We start from the raw sequence: 20166 nt of genomic DNA on the forward strand, positions 1-20166 counted from the left end.
AAAGACTTTCACAACTAATGTATCGGTCAGTGGTCAGAAGTCGTTAACAGGGCATTTCCTCCAAATGACAGATATCTACTTTCTACGGCCTACCACCCAGAAACTCAATGCAAATATTCAAGTGCATTACAGTTCTCATATAAATGAAGTTCATCCCGTATGTGAAGAACTTTGGTCCTCTAAAGACAACATACTTCATAAGACACTCCAGCTTCTTTTAGGAATGGTGCACCTCTTCCATAACGTCATATTGTCAAAGCTTCTCTATGCCACTCATTTGCTTGGGGCCGAAGTTACCAATTCAACACGATAACCAAGACCAGTGCAATGTTTAGTGACCATACTGGAGATAACATTTGTAGTTCAATTATACGACTGAGGACTAACACTCGAGATAATCAGCTTTTCTGATACTCTTCTAGTGACATGGTAAAATTTTGAAGTCCAGTGCTGAGCTAAGCCTTGAGAAAGAGAGCTTACATACCAAAGCTTTATCACTTTAATACATAAGCAAGTAATGTGATGGCACAAATTCACAAATAAATATGGTCATAACCACACATGCAATCATTCTAGGTGCACCAAGCTAAGTTGAGATCTCCTTAGTAGCAAGAATTGACTCCTCAAGGAAGAGTGAAATAGCTCCACAGTGCTGCAACCTGTCCTTAGACAGGGTCAACATTTCTGGAAACAGTCCTGAATGGTATTTCTAGAACCGGATTATACCCTGCATAGGACAAGACAATGAGCCCATCAAAAAGACTCCATACAGTGAATCATACTGACCTACCAATGACTAGGACTATTAAAAAGTGCCTATATATCTCCCACTTCCAAAAGTCATTAAGGTAAAGCTCAGGCAGTCATCGTAAAAAAATAAATTGTGGGACCTGTATTCAATAAAGCTGCAAATACTGGAAAAGAAAAGGAACAAAAGAGACCAGTAATTACAGTAAACTCCATGCTTCAAAATATACTTTCAAGAGACTGCTGGGAGCTCAAAGCAGAATTATTACCGTGCATTTGCAGGTCTTAGTTTACTTAGGTCCGCCAATTGTTCGATCAGCTTCCGCTCATCACCACTCAAACGTTTAGGAATCTCAACTTCAACACGGACCAATTGATCACCTCGAAGGTTGCTAGGCTTTCCTAGTATAGGAACACCTTTCCTGGACATAACAAGAGTAGTACCTGGTTGTATCCCAGCAGGAATATTTAGATCTACCTTGCCATCTACTGTCGGTACCTGTTTGGAAGTCCCCAATATAGCCTCAATATATGACACTTTACAACTTGTCAATATATTATTGCCATCCCTGCTCAAATATGGATCTGCTCGAACATTGATAAAGACATATAAATCACCCGGAGGACCTCCACGTTTTCCAGCATTTCCCTCTGAGCGCACTCTGAGCCGACTTCCTGAATCAACACCAGCAGGTACCTTAAGACTTATACTCTTCTTTCTTCTTACGCGCCCATCACCTCGGCATGTACTACAAGGAGTTGACGACTGCCCAACTCCACCACAGGCAGGACATGTAGAAATTTGTCTAAAATCTCCCAACGGGGTACGCGCAGTAGATACAACTTGACCCTGACCCCCACAGGAGCTGCATTGTTTGGGTGAAGTGCCTGGCTTGGCACCAGATCCAACACATGTGTCACATGTTTCCAGTCGAGCGACTTCAATCTCCGTCATTGTCCCAAAGACAGCCTCTCTGAAATCCAATTGCAAATCATACTGTTCATCATCACCTTGTATGGGCCTGTTACGTGCTGATCTGCCCCCCATACCACCTAGACCTCCCATGCCTCCAAAAAATGTTTCAAACAGATCAAATGGATTGGAGAAGTCCTGTCATAACAAGGAAGAACAAAAATCCTATCTATTAGAAGATCCCTGGTTTTAAGGAATTCAAAACAGCAACTGAGAAGCAATAAGGTATATATGATTTTACCGACGCTCCACCAGCACCAACACCTTTCAAACCAGCCTCACCATATCTGTCATAAATAGAACGCTTCTCATCATCAGACAGAACCTGTCACCACTGAGAAGTTAGAAAGGCTACCCTGCAAACAAACTTAAAAATGGAAACTTCATGTCAGTTATGAACCCAACTTTCCATACTCTCAGAGCTAATCAGGACATCCCAGCAGTTAAAGGGAAGTCTTAACCTTAGAACTGTTGTTTAAAAATGAGAGAGTCATATATCCTCATCACTCAGATTTCAAAATATTCAATAATATCTACAAGAAAATCACTGGGAGAACATAAACCCACTGTAACAGAAAACCAGCAAATCAGACGTACATTTGCATACGGCTCAAATATTGCATTAAAAATCACATTCTGGAAGGCAAGATGTGCAATGCCAACGGAAACTGAAGCAGAGGCATGCATACAATACATCAAATCGTACAAATTAGACTAAATATATTCCATCTTACAGATTAGAAAGAATCCTCAAGGCATGGTCCTTTCTCCCTAATCAGCACAAATTCCTAGCGGTAACTCAATGGCACACAAAAACATCTGTTAGAGGATTTCAAACTCAAGCGAAAACCCTGTAACTATGGCTCTTGAACCCATTGATTCTGAAACAGACACAAACCCCAGCCCAGGAACAACGGACCCTACACAGAGGGAATCATCCATTTTAAATAACTTCCTCTTAGACACTCCTAGACTTATCACTAAATCTTGTCTGACATCTGAACAATCAAAACAAAGACAAAATCAGAAGCTTCTCTAATCAGATCCGGGTAGAACTATCACAAATTCGTACCTCGTACGCATTGCTGAGCTCTTTGAACTTTGCCTCTGCTCCCGGTTCCCTGCAAGGTTTTGTAAAATCAGAGTATAGAAAAAAGCCCATGCAAAGCTTTAAGTAAGCGCAATCAGAGAATACCAAATCTGCTAGCTTTAATAGCTTCTACTAGTAATATGGGTGCTAAAGAGCTGAATCGCACCCTGAAAATCCCTCACACCACATAGTAAATCCATAGGACAGGCCAGATAACAACAGGTTAACAAGCAATGGAAATAAAATCAAACAGCTGCAAATCTTGCTAGATGGCCAAATCATAGCAGATTTCCTTTCTCGATGGCCAGATGATAACAGATTGACAAACAGTGTAAAACCACAATGGAAACAGTAAATGTTTTTTCCCCAGTGAAACTACAACTGGAAGGGTAAATGGCTTTTTCCAAGTGAAACTACAACGGAAGTTAAACAAAATTTCCCATTGAAGCTAACAATGGAGAGTGTGAATGTTTTTTCCCACAGAAGCAATAATGGAAATGTTAAATGCTTTTTTCCCGGAGAAACTACAATAGAAAGGGTAAAGGTTACATCTACAGATTAGCAGTAATAACAGGGCATACCCTGCTCTATCATGGTCTTTACAAGAAGAAGGTGCATGCATCTTATGAAGAGGATGCATGTAACACAATATTCTATCTCTCATAGTCCCCCATCAAAATTTCACACAGAGGCTTCCCAGAGCTTTTTCATCGTGCATTTTCCTTGTCTGAATGTTATTTAATCTGATGGGAATAGTATAGCTGATGACAAAGGGACCAAACAGCTTAGGATAGGCCCACAGTGCAGCATTGAATTGGCCTGCAGACAAGGCAGCATAATCGCGATTCGCAGCCAAGGTGCTGCACAACAGCATGGAAACGTACAGCAGCGCGTGGAAGCACATCACCTCATCTCGCAGGGATAATGGGTAAAACAGCCAGCACCGCCAATCTGACAACAAACATCACTTAGTTGGCAAGTTGGCAATCAGAAAAATCACCGGTGTGTCTTGACTCTGATTGAAACCTAGACTCCAAAAGCACCTCTTATGCCTAGGTGTCCTCCACTAGTATTGTCGTGGTATTCAAAACATATTTGATGCCTAAATTTAAAACAACATATGTGCAATGAGTGGATAACCAATGGTATACTTTTTCCCCTGGAGTCTTTTAAGGACAAAAACTATCGAAGGCTTGGAAGGTTTCACTAATGTTATAATTTCCCTTCCAAGGCCTTACTTGAATCGAAAAGGACAAAAACTATCGAAGGCTTGGAAGGTTTCACTAATGTTATACTTTCCCGTCCAAGGCCTTACTTTAATCGAAGTCTTGCATTAACTCCGGGTTGTCTTTCAACTTTTGTCCTCTTGCAATATACTTTAGTAAAATAAAGGCCAACACCAAGTTACAACAACACATGTCATCAAAATGTGATATTGTTCATGTGGTCCACATTGCATTTTTCTTTTACCTAAGCCCAAGACATCCTCCATAGCCATGGGATCACATGTAGATACATGATAGCCATGACTATCTACATGTCTCTGAGGCTCCAACAAACATACAAGTGGGGAGTTGCATACATCAAATTTTACTTGAAGCTTGTACTATCTGTTGATTTTCTCAACTGGGACAAATTCTATAAAGTTTATGACTTAAATCAACGAGTCAATCTTCCCTAGGAAAACATCTATAAGATCTAACAGAAGGACTGAAAAGTCAAGACTCCACTACACCTCTAAATCTAACATTTGGGATGGTATTATCCTAGACTTACTTGTCTCAGTTGAAATGGCAAAACCAACAGCATATGGTTTAACTCCACACAGGTACAAATGATCACAAATATTTTGATTGCTCATGCTTATCTAAGTATGTCAACAATCAACATTCCAGTAGACTTACTTGTTGACATCTGGATGATACTGTCTCGCTAATTTCCTGTAGACTGTACAATCAAAAATTAATCAGGATCTCAAAAAATGAGAACAACACAACTTTGCAACTTTTACATGCTAAGGTTTTGAAAAGGCGCCTCTGTACAATGTAAATTGGGAAGAAATGAGTCAATACTCACCAGTTTTGATTTCTGCTTTAGTTGCGCTTTTGGATACTCCCAATACACTGTAAAAGTCCTGTAAAATATAGCAGATTGATCAATTTCTCTGATCAAAATATGTATTAGAATTTCAGCTAGTCAAAATGATACGAATTACCCAATGGATCCATGGCTTTTGTTATTTGAAGCTAATTGGAAATTGTCATCCACACAAACAGTCTAAAGATATGTGTGCAATTGATTGAAAATTTATTATTTGAATTCGATTGAAATTTTTTAAAATGGCAATCAGCATAAACATATGTGTGCATTTGATTGAACATTTGTTATTTGAATTTGATTGGAAAGTTTTAAAATCGTCATCCTGACAATCAGCATTAAAAACTGTGTCAAAACAATTCCATCATATCAGAGCATTCTCAAGATAAGTACTGACTTGTAGATTGTGCATTCATTAACAGACAGATGTAAGGAAATGTTATTCAGACGTGTCCAGGCCACAACCACGTACTGAATCAATCACATCCCAAAACAGATGAATATGGTCAACTAAGCACTATCGTGAGGGCCTTCTCAAAGTAGCATAACTATGAAGTTTATTATGCAATTATGCACCACTTGACCTTGTTTTGTGGATTTAACTGCAATAATTTTCCCTCGTTTTCTTATTTGCAAAAAAAAGCTACTCCTGCATTAGTTTCCTGTACTTTCCCAAATTACTCCTGTTGTGTCTATAAAAGCATATATCATTTTATACCTCTGATCCCAAAAGGATCAAAATACAAAAAACCTTGGAGAGGACTGGTAGGGCTGGTCAAGAGCTAGTCTACCAGGTCGGATCAAGGGCAGCAAGAAGGGACCTGGACCCTGTATATATAGGGGGGCATGTGCTCTAGTTTTGTGGGCCAACAGGCCCTTGTTTTGAACCCCAGAAGGGGCGCATTTAATGGACCAGAGGGGGCAGGTTGACCGACCAGCAGGTCGGCCATTTTAGGTCTGCTGGGTCAGTTGGTTGGCCAGCCCTCTAGGCCTATAAAAGGGAGGGCCTTGTGCCCTCATTTCTCATTCTCTGGAGCAGCAGATTTACAGCAGACAGGGCTTCCTAGGGCCCTTTCCCAGGAGGAGGTGGAGACCTAAATAGGGCTGCAGACTGAGCTAGTAAGTGCTGCCTACCTAGGCTGATCTACAAGCAGTAAGGTAGAGAGAACCATTCTGGACAGAAAGTCTACAGACGCTCGAGGTGGAGCATGCAGGCTCGAGTCTAGAGATAGCCAGCAGATAGGAGAAGTACCTTGTGGTAAGATCAGAGAACCATGCCATTGGTGGGACTCTGGATCTCTCTCTTTTGTAACGTGTCCATAGCTTTGGATGGAAATATATTAATTTCATGGTTTCTCTATCTGGTTGGTTCATTGTCTATCGATGAGTCTGCACATCTATTCTATGCACATAAGTTTAAGAAGTTTGTGATTCCACACCCCACACCACACTGTGTGAGCTCCTCGGCAATTCTATCAGTCTTCCGCTGTGCGTACCCTCTGTTGGGTCATTTCTAACAAGAGACCCGCCCACAAGGCAGTCACAAAGCAATATGCTGCTGCCAAAAACACACCCTACTGCAAGAACAGCAACAGGGCAGCTGAAACCAATCGCAGCTCTTTCCCACAACAAAATAGATAGAAAAATAAGAAATCTTCACGATAGAAAAAATCAAACGCAGACTGAAAGCTCAAAGATGAATATACAATCACTTATCCATAGAGCTTCGAGAAAGAGCGCGGGGAAAGAGAAGAGAGAAGCACCACGTGCAACACTAGGGACCAAAAATAAGAGCTGGACCCCCCTAAAAGCCTTTATTGCAATAGAAAATAATTCGTACAATTGGCTCTGAAAAGAGCATGAAGCTGAGTACAAATCTTGTATGAATCTGGGAGGCCTGTGGCCTTTCTTTTATAGACTAGGCCTAGCAAAAAGCTAGGGCCTACTTTCTAAAAGCTACTTTTACAAAAAAAAAAACCAAGCTTTTTAGGCTTTCTTGCTTTTGGTGCCTTCTTTCATCTCGTTAACCTCCTTTTAAAGAGGCGCCCCCTTGTCCATGCTTTTAGGCCTTGTGAGACCTGCTTTTTGTGCTTTTCTCCCCACTCTTGGGTCCTTTGTGCACTCCCTTAGGTCCTAACATTGCACAAACAAGTTCCAACATTTCAACCCATTAGAGGTTAGTGAAATCATAAATGCATGCATTCCTAGTTCTTAGACTAATCCTAGTCCCTTGTGGGTGCCCCCACAATTCTCTTTTACTAATGCAAGCAAAAGTAGTAAAACAAAGCTTATTCTAGTTAACCAAAGTCAACTTTCTTGACCATCGTCAATGCAATAAAGATAGCAATTCGGTGATAGCAGCCTTGCCAAATGAGTCGCCTAAAGAAGGCACACCCACGGCCTAAGGAGCGCCATGAGCAGCTCCCAAGGCTCGAACTACAGCAGCTAGCTGTCGCGAACGCCAAGAGGGGACGGACCTGCAAAATGAGTAAAGACGAGGCTACAAGGAAAGCAATGGCAAGTTGAAAGGGCGAGAAGGAGAGTAGAACAAAGGGGAAGGAGCAAGGGAGAGGCGGTAGGCAAAAGATCAAAGACATGGGAGGAGGAGGGCAGCGTGAGCAAAGGAGAACATCCCTTACTAGCAAAACCATGTTCCTGGCCTCTCATGAGCATTGTTCATTTATTGTATGCACATCTACAATAGTACACACTAAGGAAAGAAGTTGGATTTGAATTTACCACTGTGTGATTCCGGACAATACATCTTTGATTAGCTTGCGTTGGGGAACGCATTGTCCTTAGCAAGCAACTCAACCACACTTTTCTAACAGTTAGGTTGACCAAAGCTAGTTATGTTCAAAATTCAGTTAAACTATAATAATTGCTCATTGGTTAGGTCAAAACTTACCATATATTTACAAATGACCCTTATCCTTGAAGCCAATTAAGTCAGAATTGTCCTATTTTTGAAGGTCTGTTTGATATCCAAAATCAACCCTATCTAAAGGCTGATTCCAAGCCACTGGAGCCAAGCATGGTGTTGTTACGACAACTTACGCTCATCAATGGCACCAAGAACTTCAAGAGTAAATCTTCTTGGTCTTCCTCCCATGCCACAAGCTTGAGATGGAAACCTCGATCCTTGCCAAGTCCTTAGGAATAAACATGATTAGCTGCTTCTTGGCCTTCCCTCCATGCAGGAGGTCTATAATGGAAACATTGATCCTTGTTGAGCCCTTAAAATAATACCATATTGGAGAGCCCTAGTGTGTTAGGGAATGATGCTTGGTTTAACGAGATCAATATGACATTATGTTGGTTTAAGTTTGGGGTGGGTTAATTTGACTTTCCCTATGGAATTTATGACCCTAGCAAGCCAAGAATTATGATTTTTTTCTAGGCCTAACAGATTCCGTGCTTGGGTAGAGGAGTCATCCGGTAATATTTTAAGAGGAATATTAATTTCGATTAATTTATTTCTAGCCATTTAAACTAGATATGTACAATAAATGTATGAAGGATCGTCCGTGTGCGCGTGAGAGAGAGAGAGAGAGAGAGAGAAAGAAAGAAAGAAAGTTTATGTAATGAAGGTGGGAAAAAGATGGATTTTAAGGGGGAAATAGATGGGAGAATAGTAGGGAAATGTGGGAACTGTGGGGGACTATATAAGTCAACCCAAAAGGATTGTAAGGGGCTATTGATTTGACGTCTAATCCACTTCTCCTTGCTTCCTTCATCACTTGTGTACTTCCAGTCTTGTTCTCTCTACTTCCCTCCCCTATTCCTTCTCTATCTCCCCCTGCCTTCTGTGGCTTTCTCTCACTTCCCCATTCACCTTCACTACATTGGTATTAGAGCCCAAGCTCCTGGCACCTCTCAAGCAAGCCACATATTGAAGAAAATGAAGCATTATCAATTCAGCCTGCTACTACCCCCCTCACGTTTCCGTTACCTGCGTCATCTTCTCTCTCCTCCATCCCTTGAGATTCTACTCTTCGCCGATTCCCTTCTCTACATTGCGCTTCTGCTGTCCACGCCCACCACTCGACTCCTCCCCGTCATCTTTTCTTGTGGTCTCGTAACCGCTACAGGTCAACACCGCGAGCCTGCATGGTGGTCTCCACACAAGGGTCTTCTCAGCGAAAAGATTGACCTGTAAAGAGGGACGTCGACGACAAACAGATTTGTGGGCGTCGAATCTCTATTTGCGGCCCTGCGTCCGCTAAGCCACCACGCAGCAAGAAGGGGCGACCACCGTCTGCCACACCGCCTCCCTCGCTGGCTGCCGTTGCGCCTTCCTCTGCCGTCGCGCCTCTCTTCGCTGCCGTTTCCTTAATCGCACCTTAGATTGAATTTTTTTTAATCTTTATTTTCCTAAGGTTACTAGAAGGTAAGGCAACCGGGTTGGTTTGGGTTGGTTGGAATCTCACCTAACCACAGGTAGGTCAGCCTACCTAGGTTAGGTCACTCTAACCTAGTGTCCTAACTGTCCTAGCTGCCCTATTGGCCTTAGTTGAGACTACCCTAGGTGTCTTAGTTGTCCTAAGCTTCCCAAAAAAAAAAAAAAAACCTCTTTTAGGGTACTCCTACAGCCCTATTCTGGGCCTTTCTTAGCCACCTTCGTGGCTCATTTGAGCCCCGTTTCCAGCCTCTTCACCGAGCTTTCTTTGAACCTCTTCAACGACTGCTACTAACACCTCTCCAGCCTCTACATCGAGCCTTCGACACTTGGCACATTTTCCTCGTGTCACTCATGGCACCCAGGCGTGCACCCCGGTCGGATGAGTCATCTCAGCACGGCGACGATGTTGCTCAGCAGGAGCAGATGCCGGTCACAGAGGGTGCATCTCCTTCATAGCCAGTTTCTGCTATGCCTACCGACACACAGTTTCTAGATGCATTGGCCTCGATGCTTCAGGGGGCTTTTTAGCAGATGGGTCAGCAGTTGGGGCAGCAGCTCACCACTGCTATGGCTATGCACGATACAGCTATCACCCAGATGGGTAAGAACATTGGGCAACAGATCACTACCACCATCAGTATGCACGATAAGGGTAAGCAGCCCGCACCCCAGCACGGGGATCAGTCGGATAGCCAGGGTGATTTTCCTAACCCACACAGGGGATTTATGGCTGATGGCCGTCACACTTATGATGTTGGTTCTATGCATGCACCCCAGCATGGGGATTATGTTGATTCTAGTGATGCCTTGCCCGTGCCGCCGAGCACTTCTCTTATTGATTCCTATTTCATTGGCTGAGCCGTCCATTTTGGGCCGGCCCATTGGCACATTTTTGCCAACGGCGAGCATGCCTGAATTGGGTGTTGGGTTTCAGGGCAGTTCGGAGAGGGGCCAATCCTCTTCTCAACCTTTTTCTATGCCACCCACCCACCGAGATGTTTATGGCAGGCAAACTCAGCAGGGATTGCATGCTTCGATGACACCTCTTGTTAATACATTCAGTCAGAGTCAGCCTGCGTATCAGGGAGGTAATGCTTTCAGTCAGACGCACTTTATGCATCAGGGGAGTGGTTCTCCTAACCAGCATGATGATGGAAGTGGGCAGCATGCAAACATGGATGATATGCTTTCAGATGCCTTACATTCATATAGGGCTTTGCCTGAGGATGTTCGTAATAAGATGCCCTTTTCACAGTATGTGAGCTTCAAGCGTGAGTATGCTGGTAGTCACTATAGGAATAACGCAGCCAAAGATGTGAAAGATAAAATCTCTGTGCATAAGTTTAAGGGTGACACTCGCACTCCCAATGAGTTGGAGGAGTGGCTCACGAAGCTTGAAGATTATTTCCGCTTCTACCCTAAGAATGATGAGGAGAGGATCATTTTTGCTGGCATGCATTTACAGGATTATGCACATACATGGTGGCGTTACATGCGAGAGTCACCTCAGAAGCCTACCACCTGGAAACAGTTCAAGGAGCTTATGGTCACGACCTTCGTCTCGGCCCTGATCCTTGAACAGTACCTTGCTGAATTCTATGCACTATCACAGACAGGTACGGTCCAGGAGTACTTGCAGCGTTTTTGGAGACTTTCTTTGTTTGTACTGGATATTTCTGAGAAAGGGAAGTTGCTGCGTTTTATACAAGGCTTAAATCCCTCTCTAGCTGCTGATGTGAGAGCTCACAATCCTCTGACCATTGAGCGAGCAGCCCAGCTTGCTGAGGTGTTTGAGCCAAAATATGCTGGCAAGTACAAGCATGTGTCACATAGCTTCTATGGTACTGCTTATGATGCTGATAGGAAGACAAATTCTGCTGATTGGATTGATAAGAAACCAGCAGCTGCTTCCTTCCCACGATATCCAACGGTTTCTGGAAGTAAGATGCCATATGCAAAGCCATACAGGCCCATGGATGCAAAGACAGGTGTCAAACCCAGTGCTGGTTTTGACAAATCAGAAGTTAAACAACATTCCAGAGCCATAATGGACAGTAGGAAGAAGGCAAATTTATGCTTTAGGTGTGGAGAGAAATGGACACCTGAGCACTGAGATGTGTGCAAAATGAAGAATGTCAGCTCAGCCAAACTCAGCATGATAATTGAATTATCTGATGATGATGAAGTGGCTGATGTAGCAGACCCCCATGATGTCTCTCATGAGGAATTGACAGGAGCTCATGATGCAGATGAGTCTCCTGACACAGATGCCACAAAGGGGACTGTTTTTCCTTTTGATCCGGGTGGGGCTATTGAGCAAACCTCTCATGTGATGCATGAGATTGATATTCAGCCTACATGTAGCAGGAAAGGCCGTAAGCCAACACTCTCTGTGTTGGAGCATCAACCTACAATGCCTTTTCATGTCAGAGGTGATGCTAATGGTAATGTTCCTGTGGATGATGAACAGATTTATTGGGATGCCCAGCCTACACTGTATACCATCTCACTACATGCCTTGATGGGTGCCAAAAGTGATGACACAATCAGGTTGAAGGGAATGATTAATGGCAGATCTGTCCATGTATTGGTAGACAGTGGTAGCACTCACAGTTTCATTAATTGTAGAACATTGCAAAGATTGGGATTAGTTGCTACAGAGATAGACCATGGTCTGAAAGTGGAGATCGCGAATGGACAGCACATGATCAGCAGACATTGTTGCCAGGATGCCAGGATCGAGTTTTCTGATCATTACGAGTTTGCAGGTGATCTTTTGGCATTGGATATGGGGCCCATAGATGCTGTCCTGGGTTGTGATTGGCTGAAATCCTTGGGGAAAATTAGTATAGATTTGAATGCTTTATCTCTTGGGTTTTGCCACAAGGGTAGAACTGTTACATTGCAGGGCATTGTGAATCAGAAATTACAGGTCATTTCAGCAAGGCAGCTAGCTAGGGAGCTCAAGAACGAAAGTGCCATTTATGCATTGAATGTCTCTGTACCTCAGGAGGGTGGTATTCCCCATGTGGATAATTGTGAATTGCAGAAATTGCTCTTAGAATTTGGGGATGTGTTTGCTGATATGCCATCTCAGTTGCCCCCAAAAAGAGATGTTGATCATGCCATAGTTCTGGAACATGGCAGTAAACCAATAAACAAGGCCCCGTATCGACTTTCTAAGGTTGAACGGGAAGAAGTGGCAACACAGGTGCAGGATTTACTTGAGAACAACTTCATTGATCATAGCACCTCGCCTTTTGCATCTCCAGTACTCCTGGTGAAGAAGAAGGATGGCTCTTTTCGTATGTGCATTGATTACAGAGAATTGAATAAGACCACCATTAAGAACAGGTTTCCTATTCCCAGGATTGATGACCTGCTAGATGAACTCAAGGGTGCTCAGTATTTCACGAAGATTGATTTGAGGTCAGGTTACCATCAGATCAGGATGAAAGAGGGTGATGAGCATAAGACTGCCTTTCGTACAAAAAGAGGATTATATGAGTTCAAGGTGATGCCTTTTGGTTTGACTAATGCACCAGCCACCTTCCAGGCACTCATGAACAAGATCTTACGCCACCTTCTTTTCAAATGTGTGCTGGTATTTTTCGATGACATTCTCATTTATAGTAGGATGCACAGGAACACATTGACCATGTCCGACAAGTGCTAGAAATCTTGAGGATGCATCAGCTTTATGCCAAGGCCAGCAAGTGCACATTTATGGCAGAGGAGGTTGAATATCTTGGTCATGTTGTAAGCAGGCACGGAATCAGGGTAGACCCAGCTAAGGTGAAATGCATTAAGGAGTGGCCGCAGCCATAAAATACCACGCAGCTCAGAGGTTTCTTGGGTCTTGCTTCTTTTTACAAGAGATTCATTAGGCACTTCGCCAAAAGGGCTGCCCCTCTCACTGATTTGCTGAAAAAGGATGCCTTCCAATGGTCAGAAGCAGCACAACTCAGCTTTGATAACCTCAAGGATGCCCTTAGCAATGCACCTGTATTGGTGTGCCCTGATTTCTCACGATCTTTCATTATTGAGACGGATGCCAGTGGCAAAGGTTTAGGGGCTGTCCTAAGACAAGAGCATGGTGTGATTGCTTTTGAGAGCAGGAAGTTTAATGCCAGGGAAATGAATTATCATGTTTATGATCAAGAGATGCTGGCAATCTTGCATGCTTTTGCAAAATGGCACCACTACCTGTACGGTAGCAAGATTAAGGTCAAAACGGATCACAGGACACTCAAGTACTTCTTAACGCAGCATAATTTATCCATGAAGCAGAAGAGATGGCTGGCTGCAGTTCAGTCCTATGATTTTGACATTGAATATAGAAAGGGGAAAGAGAATGTGGTTGCTGATGCCTTGTCCAGGATGTGGTCATGCAAACTGTCTGCCATTTCCACGCTTCATCAGGAGTGGATACTTGGGATTCAGGAAGAATACATGCAAAATTCTAATGCAGCCCCTATTTTTGTGGAGTTACAGAGTCCGTCCAGCCAAGGACATGTTCGATTTCAGCTCCGCAACGGACTGTTATGGTGCAGGGACAGAATTTATCTTGTGCCAGACTCCAAGTACAGGTTGATGGTATTACAGGAAATGCACTCATCCCCTATATCAGGGCATACGGGTATCACAAAAACATATGAAAAAGTCAAGGAGAGCTTTATTTGGGATGGTTTGTGGCGAGATGTGGTTAAGTTTGTCAGTGAATGTTTGCCCTGCCAACAAAATAAAGTGGACAGCCGGTTACCCGCAGGCCTTCTGCAACCGCTACCCATTCCTGAAGGCAAATGGACTCACATTGTCATGGACTTCATTACAGGCTTGCCTTCTTCAGATAAGGGTTGGGATAGCATATTTGTGGTGGTTGACAGGATGACTAAGCAAGCCCATTTCATACCGACTAGGACTCGGTACTCCACTTCACAGGTTGCCTGGCAATTCATTGAGTATGTGTTCAAGCACCATGGTTTTCCTCAGGAGATTGTCAGTGACAGGGATGCTAAATTTATGGGTCACTTTTGGCAGGAGTTATTCACTGCAGTTGGTACTTCCCTTGCGCCTAGTACTGCTTATCATCCACAGACGGATGGACAATCAGAGAGGGTGAACAAGTGGTTGGAGGAGTATCTAAGGCATTACTGTCATGACACGCAGAAGTCTTGGGACAAATGGTTACCATTGGCTGAATTTTGCTACAACAGCACCAAACACCTCTCTATTGGCATGAGTCCATTCCAGGCTATGTATGGATGCAAAGTGGGAATGCCTTCCAGGGTTGCATACTTGGCTGTGAAGAATCAGCAAGCAAGGAATGATTTGGAGAGTATGAATGCCCTTCTGCAGTTGGCTAAGAGGAATATGCAAGATGCCCAAGCCAAGCAGAAGAAGTATGCGGATGAACAAAGGAGGTACTTATCTTTTGAAGAAGGGGATTATGTGCATTTACGTCTCCATAAGAATCGATATTCCTCGCTCAAAGGTAATACCAACACAAAGCTTGCCCACAGGTATTATGGCCCCTACAAAATCATCTGCAAAGTTGGGCAGGTAGCATATCAGTTGGAACTACCCAGTACCTCCAAAATCCATAATGTTTTCCATGTATCCTTGCTGAAACCACATGTCGGACAGCATGTCCAGGTTCTTCCTGAGTTGCCTCCTATGGATGAAGAGGGCCACATAATCTATGTGCCGGAGCAAATCAAGGGCTTCAGAGATCATGTACTCAGGAACAAAGCCTACACTGAATACCTCATCAAATGGAAAGGTTTAACGGAAGATGAGAATTCTTGGCAACCCGAGATCATTGTGCAGGACTACCCCTATCTCCTACAGAGCTGATCAGTTTCTGTTGTATCCTTCTCATCCAGGGCAGCCTCTTGGAAATTTTGAGGGCAAAATTCTTTGGGAAGGGATGGCTGTAATGAAGGTGGGAAAAAGATGGATTTTAAAGGGGAAATAGATGGGAGAATAGTAGGGAAATGTGGGAACTGTGGGGGACTATATAAGTCAACCCAAAAGGATTGTAAGGGGCTATTGATTTGACGTCTCATCCACTTCTCCTTGCTTCCTTCATCACTTGTGTACTTCCAGTCTTGTTCTCTCTACTTCCCTCCCCTATTCCTTCTCTATCTCCCCCTGCCTTCCGTGGCTTTCTCTCACTTCCCCATTCACCTTCACTACAGTTTATTAAAGTCTTCGGAAGACCGATGGGTCTATGAGACTGTGAAAATCCTCATACAACGAGCTGTGGTAGTGGAGCTACTAAACGAGCGTCCATACCAATGCAAAATGCAGAATGCAAAAAATGCAGAATGGCAGTACTAAGTCCTAAGTACAACATAGTCATGTCAATGGTCGACTATATATATCAATCTCAGAATCATCATCAATATCATCATCATCCCCAGCAACAGCAAGATATCATGATGGATGAGGCAGTGGAGGCATGAAGTCGGCAATAGAGTGCTATCGGCCACTCAGAGGTGCGGTCCCGGCACCTCTCCTGGTCGTAGCTATGCGTCTAACCAAGGCTACTGTGACCCCCGTCGGTCGAGCTCCAACTCTAAACAAGGACGGGATGTCTCCAAGTGTGATCTGTGTGTCGACCCTCTGTCTGAGCTGTCGAGTCACGAGCTCCGGGTCATGGTGATGTTGAGGCCTCGTCTCGTTGGGGTCCATGTGATCTAGCTGAAAGAACTCCGTGATAGAGCTCTGAGAGGGATCAACCCGAGGAAAAAGTCTGCTCCTGTCTCGGACACTCCACGGATTATTACCCTCCCGAAACGTGAATTTTGTAAGCAAATAAGCTATGACTAAGTTTGTTACCAGCTTGGCCATGAGGGACTGGCCTAGAGGAGCGGTGAGTTCCTGAAAGCCCCTAGTGTTATAACATCTAACTGCACACACTAGCTAGACCTAACTATTAAAATCAAGGCATGGCATCACTTTGACCTCGTGGAGGGGTGCGACAGAGCTAGGAAGTTTGCCCCCATATAGATTCCCAAGTTTCATGTGGGAAGAGGGGTTAAAAAGGATTAAAAGGTTGCCCCTAGACAGTACCAATGTTTGTCATTGGTTAGTGGGGTTAGAGCCTTTAAAAGTTACCCCTAGGAAACCAACGTTTCCTCGGTACAGGGGGTTAGGGGCATTAAAGTGCCACGTGCCAGGCATGCAATCCATCAGCTCTACTTTTAGCATCTCTGTCCTATTAGGGCAGATGGCGTCCAATTCTAGAGCCTATTTTCTAGAATTCACCATCTCCTCCTTCTCCGTTTGCTGCGCCAGACCTTCTCCAGGTCATTGGTTGCTATCTGTTGGCTGTTTTTCTATGTTTCCTTGCCCTCCAGCCTTGTTGCACGCAGTCCGAGCCCGAGCAATCCCGGATTTCCAGTCCAGTTTCTCTTTGCTTTCACTGTGGGATTGGTTTCTATTTCTCTGTTTTGAGATTCTCTACAGGAGTCCCTGGGTCTATTGCAATCATCCAGTTACAGAGGGTGAACCCAGGTTGAGACCAGGTTGTTGAGGTCAGAGTATGCCTATGCCTTGCTCTAGCAATTGGGATGCACAATTTGCCAGTTCGATGCAGTGTGTGCCTAGTGTAGGCTGATGAACAGTGATAGCCAGTGGGATCAGTTCAAGGTGCGCCCTGGTTGTAATTTTGTTAATACTTTTTCACTAAAGAAGAATTAAGAAATACCGCAAAGGACACCAAGTGTTTGGGGCCAATCGATGTCGCTGTGTGATCATTGAGCAGGGGCATTCTAGCCTCACCTGTACTTTCTTTTATGCTATTTGATGTGGTGTGTTTAATTAGGTGCTCAGTGGATGTGATTGACAGTGTGATCAAAGATAGTTGTGGTTTACCGCCCTTTGGGGTTCCGAAGGCCGGTTACAATACTTCAGCCTTAAACTTTACCCCCAGAATGATCAATAACCCTTGAAGCTGATCCAAAAACCTTTGTGGCAGTGGGAAGATAACCTCATTCATGTCCTATAACCCAAACCGAATGTAGCTGACTTGAATCTCCAACAGATTGTACATGGCTAACTTATCTTCGTTTTTCAAGGCATACGTCTTAAAAGTCCTTTAAGATTTTTTAGTTACGTCTTAAAAGTCCTTTAAGATTTTTTAGTTTTCTCTTTGACTGGAAGAAAAAATGTTAAGACATTAGAACATCTTGAAAACTTTCAAACTTCAATACTCCATGACGCACAAAAAGGAAATAATGAAATGCTTACAATTTCATTCAACCACCACCTTTTTAAAGAGACACTTTCGTGAATATACTATGCACTCTAATAAAAAACCTTGGTAAAAAAACATGGATCTACCATAAACAAGTACGACAACTTGAACAAAAGATAAAAGAGTTACTTGCTTGGGAGTAACTACTTTCTTTAACGAAGCTACACTTCCAACTACCGACATTACCTTCAATAGCCATCCTAGGTGGTTTCCAAAGAAGAGTAACATTAGCTAATCATATGCAAGTGCTCAATAGCATAGACAACAACCACAACTTGGTGAAATAATGCAATAGCTTATACCTAGATGAATCCAGGAACATTCCCAGACTCATCCTCTAAAAACACAACATAGTGAGTTTCAATCTCACGATAGTCACTCGTAAGATTGGAAACTATAAACTCCATCACGCATAGCAGGGACTAGCTACTATGACATCCCCACTGGCATCATCAGCGCCCAACACTAGGTGTAGGCCATAGTATAAAAATATGCTCTCACACATACAAATCCACACACCCACACATACTTGAGCATCCATTTATACAAAGTCTTCGTACTGAGTTTCTGTCGGCACTCCGGAGGTGAAGGGCAGACTCAGCCATGACGAAGGCTAGCACTAAAGGAGAAGGGTAATCAAAAAGTAGTCCAAAATCTCTTCATTCAAGCTACAACTGCTTGTGAAGTCTAAATGATTTCATTTTAGTCTCTCCCAAATGAGCATCTAAATCTAGTTGATAGGGCGACGCACCATTTAAGATAGAAAAAATTATTGCAATACCAACAGGCCGCAACTTGGACAAAATAATGCAATAGCTTCTTGACTGAGAGTAACTAGGTTTCAAAAAATGTGAATGCAACTCCTAGCTCTTTCCATTCAATTATTGGAATGAAATCACTACAAGCTGCCATTGTCAAACTCCACTAATAATTTACACACTTCAGTTGCTTAGTCTTGAGTACCATAGCCAACCATTTAGTACAAAGATGTAATGTCTACTTCTCTGAGTTTGTATCAACAACAACAAAAATGCAACCGAATTTCCAACAAACAAAAGTAGAATTTAATCACCTTATAACCTTCCTCCAATTCATAATGCATGTTGCCTAACTTCACAAACCTAAAGCATTATTATACGATAGATAAGATCTTGAATGTTACTCAGTGATATGTACGGCCGTCTCCTTGTCACTATTTCTAACATTAAAGGATACAAAGAGACTTAACAAACGCTGCAAATAGGCTAATAAAGATAAATGATTATTTGACATAATGCTACAGCATTTTCACCTACTTGTTACTCAAGTAGAGACTCTTTCCTACGTCTGACAACATTGCATGTTCATGGATATGAACGGCTGCCTCCTTATAACTATTTCTAACATTCAAGGATACATGAGACTTAACAAACGCTACTAACAGAACCTAAATAGTAATAAGTGCAAGTGAGTGCCAAATGGGCAGCAATCTACAAGAGTGTTGGAGAGATGCATACATTGTTGCCACCCAATGATGTGAAGGAGTTTGTTAATTGGGCCGCCAACAACCATGGAGAGGTGCTTGTTGTTGACTCCTTGTTGTTGTCGAAGGTGACTCTTGTCAATACTCCATTTGTTCTTGTGGTAGCAATGTCAGTTCTGGCATCACTGGCTCATTCACCTCAATAGGTTCTTGTAATGCTACCCCCTTTTTAGGGATAGATTCTTGTGGTACTACTGAGTGGGGAGTGGATGGGATGTTACTTTGGTGTCCCTTGCTTGAATTTCCAAGGGTAGCTAAAATTTGCCAGAAGGGTGAACCTTGGCATTCATATCAGAATGTTCCTTCTGTAAGGATTGTAATAATAACAATCTTCTCTTTTAATTAAGAGAGTGCTTAATGTTATTTCAAGTTAGACGATATAAGCTTCACCCCTCTAGCAGCTCCATGCATGCCGCGAGCTAGCAAGTACTGCACCATGAATGCAAAACGGCAACTAGGACATATTCACCCAAACATCTTGGCATGCTTCAACAAAGATTTCCCATATGCAGCACATCGCACACAATTAGGTGGACATTCATCACAAATAGAAAAACAGAATAAAACATTCAAAGAGTAGAGAAAAAAAATGTGCTCAACACTTAACTGCACCAGCCTTCACATTTAACCTAAAATTGTGAAGGTGCCTTTTTTGATGTGGACTAAATAGAGCCGACTTTAAAGCATTTGATGCCAAAAACTCTCCAACCGATGAGCCCACCAATCTTTCTTTCCACCTAATGCTGCTCAGTAACAAGAACAAGGCACTTTAATACCAAGATATAATTGACTAAAGTCCAACCAATTGATAATAATGTAGTTCATGAAAAAATAGGTAAATGATATACTCAAAACTCTCCAAAAGCTAGCATGCAAACTTGACTAGAAAGGTGAGATTAAAAAAACTCTTTCATATCTATGTAAGACAAAGATAGCCAAAAATCAAAGATTAAGCCCAAGACTATCAATGCAAGGACATCACATTTATCACTTTCCCTAACAATAAAGAGAAAAAGAACAACGAATGTCAAACAACACTAAGCCCATACATGACATGCTGGCTGGTGAGGCC

At 43.0% G+C, this 20166-nt stretch overlaps 2 protein-coding genes across 2 annotated transcripts in view; one reads left to right on the top strand and one right to left on the bottom strand.

The window, feature by feature from the left end:
* Positions 1–481: 481 nt before the first annotated feature.
* The window catches only part of LOC147882399 (chaperone protein dnaJ A7A, chloroplastic-like), a 33208-nt gene continuing 13523 nt past the window's right edge, over positions 482–20166 (bottom strand). Inside the window, exons 3-9 of the mRNA XM_087400163.1 lie at positions 19702–19837; positions 4887–4944; positions 4715–4757; positions 2793–2841; positions 1962–2045; positions 1017–1858; positions 482–727 (exon numbers count right to left, since the gene is read on the bottom strand). Coding sequence (XP_087256289.1) covers positions 721–727; positions 1017–1858; positions 1962–2045; positions 2793–2841; positions 4715–4757; positions 4887–4944; positions 19702–19837 — 1219 coding nt within the window. The 3' untranslated portion in view covers positions 482–720. The remainder of the gene's footprint in view (positions 728–1016; positions 1859–1961; positions 2046–2792; positions 2842–4714; positions 4758–4886; positions 4945–19701; positions 19838–20166) is intronic.
* LOC147882400 (uncharacterized) lies at positions 11407–19240 on the top strand. Its single transcript, XM_087400206.1, has 2 exons — positions 11407–12589; positions 19163–19240. The coding sequence occupies exons 1-2, from the start codon at positions 11435–11437 to the stop codon at positions 19238–19240; spliced, it is 1233 nt and encodes a 410-aa protein (XP_087256332.1). The 5' UTR covers positions 11407–11434.

Source organism: Dipteris shenzhenensis, chromosome 29, assembly GCF_047967505.1.
Source record: "Dipteris shenzhenensis isolate YYH24624 ecotype China chromosome 29, Dip_SZ_1.0, whole genome shotgun sequence".
In the NCBI taxonomy this organism is placed as follows: domain Eukaryota; kingdom Viridiplantae; phylum Streptophyta; class Polypodiopsida; order Gleicheniales; family Dipteridaceae; genus Dipteris; species Dipteris shenzhenensis.

What these genes read in the sequence shown, in the direction of transcription:
- LOC147882400 (XM_087400206.1), top strand. Translation starts at nt 11,435, where the DNA reads ATGAAGAATGTCAGCTCAGCCAAACTCAGCATGATAATTGAATTATCT. An exon ending in TTGCATCTCCAGTACTCCTG is followed by an intron (nt 12,590 to 19,162) that starts GTGAAGAAGAAG and finishes TTGTTGTCGAAG; the next exon opens with GTGACTCTTGTCAATACTCC.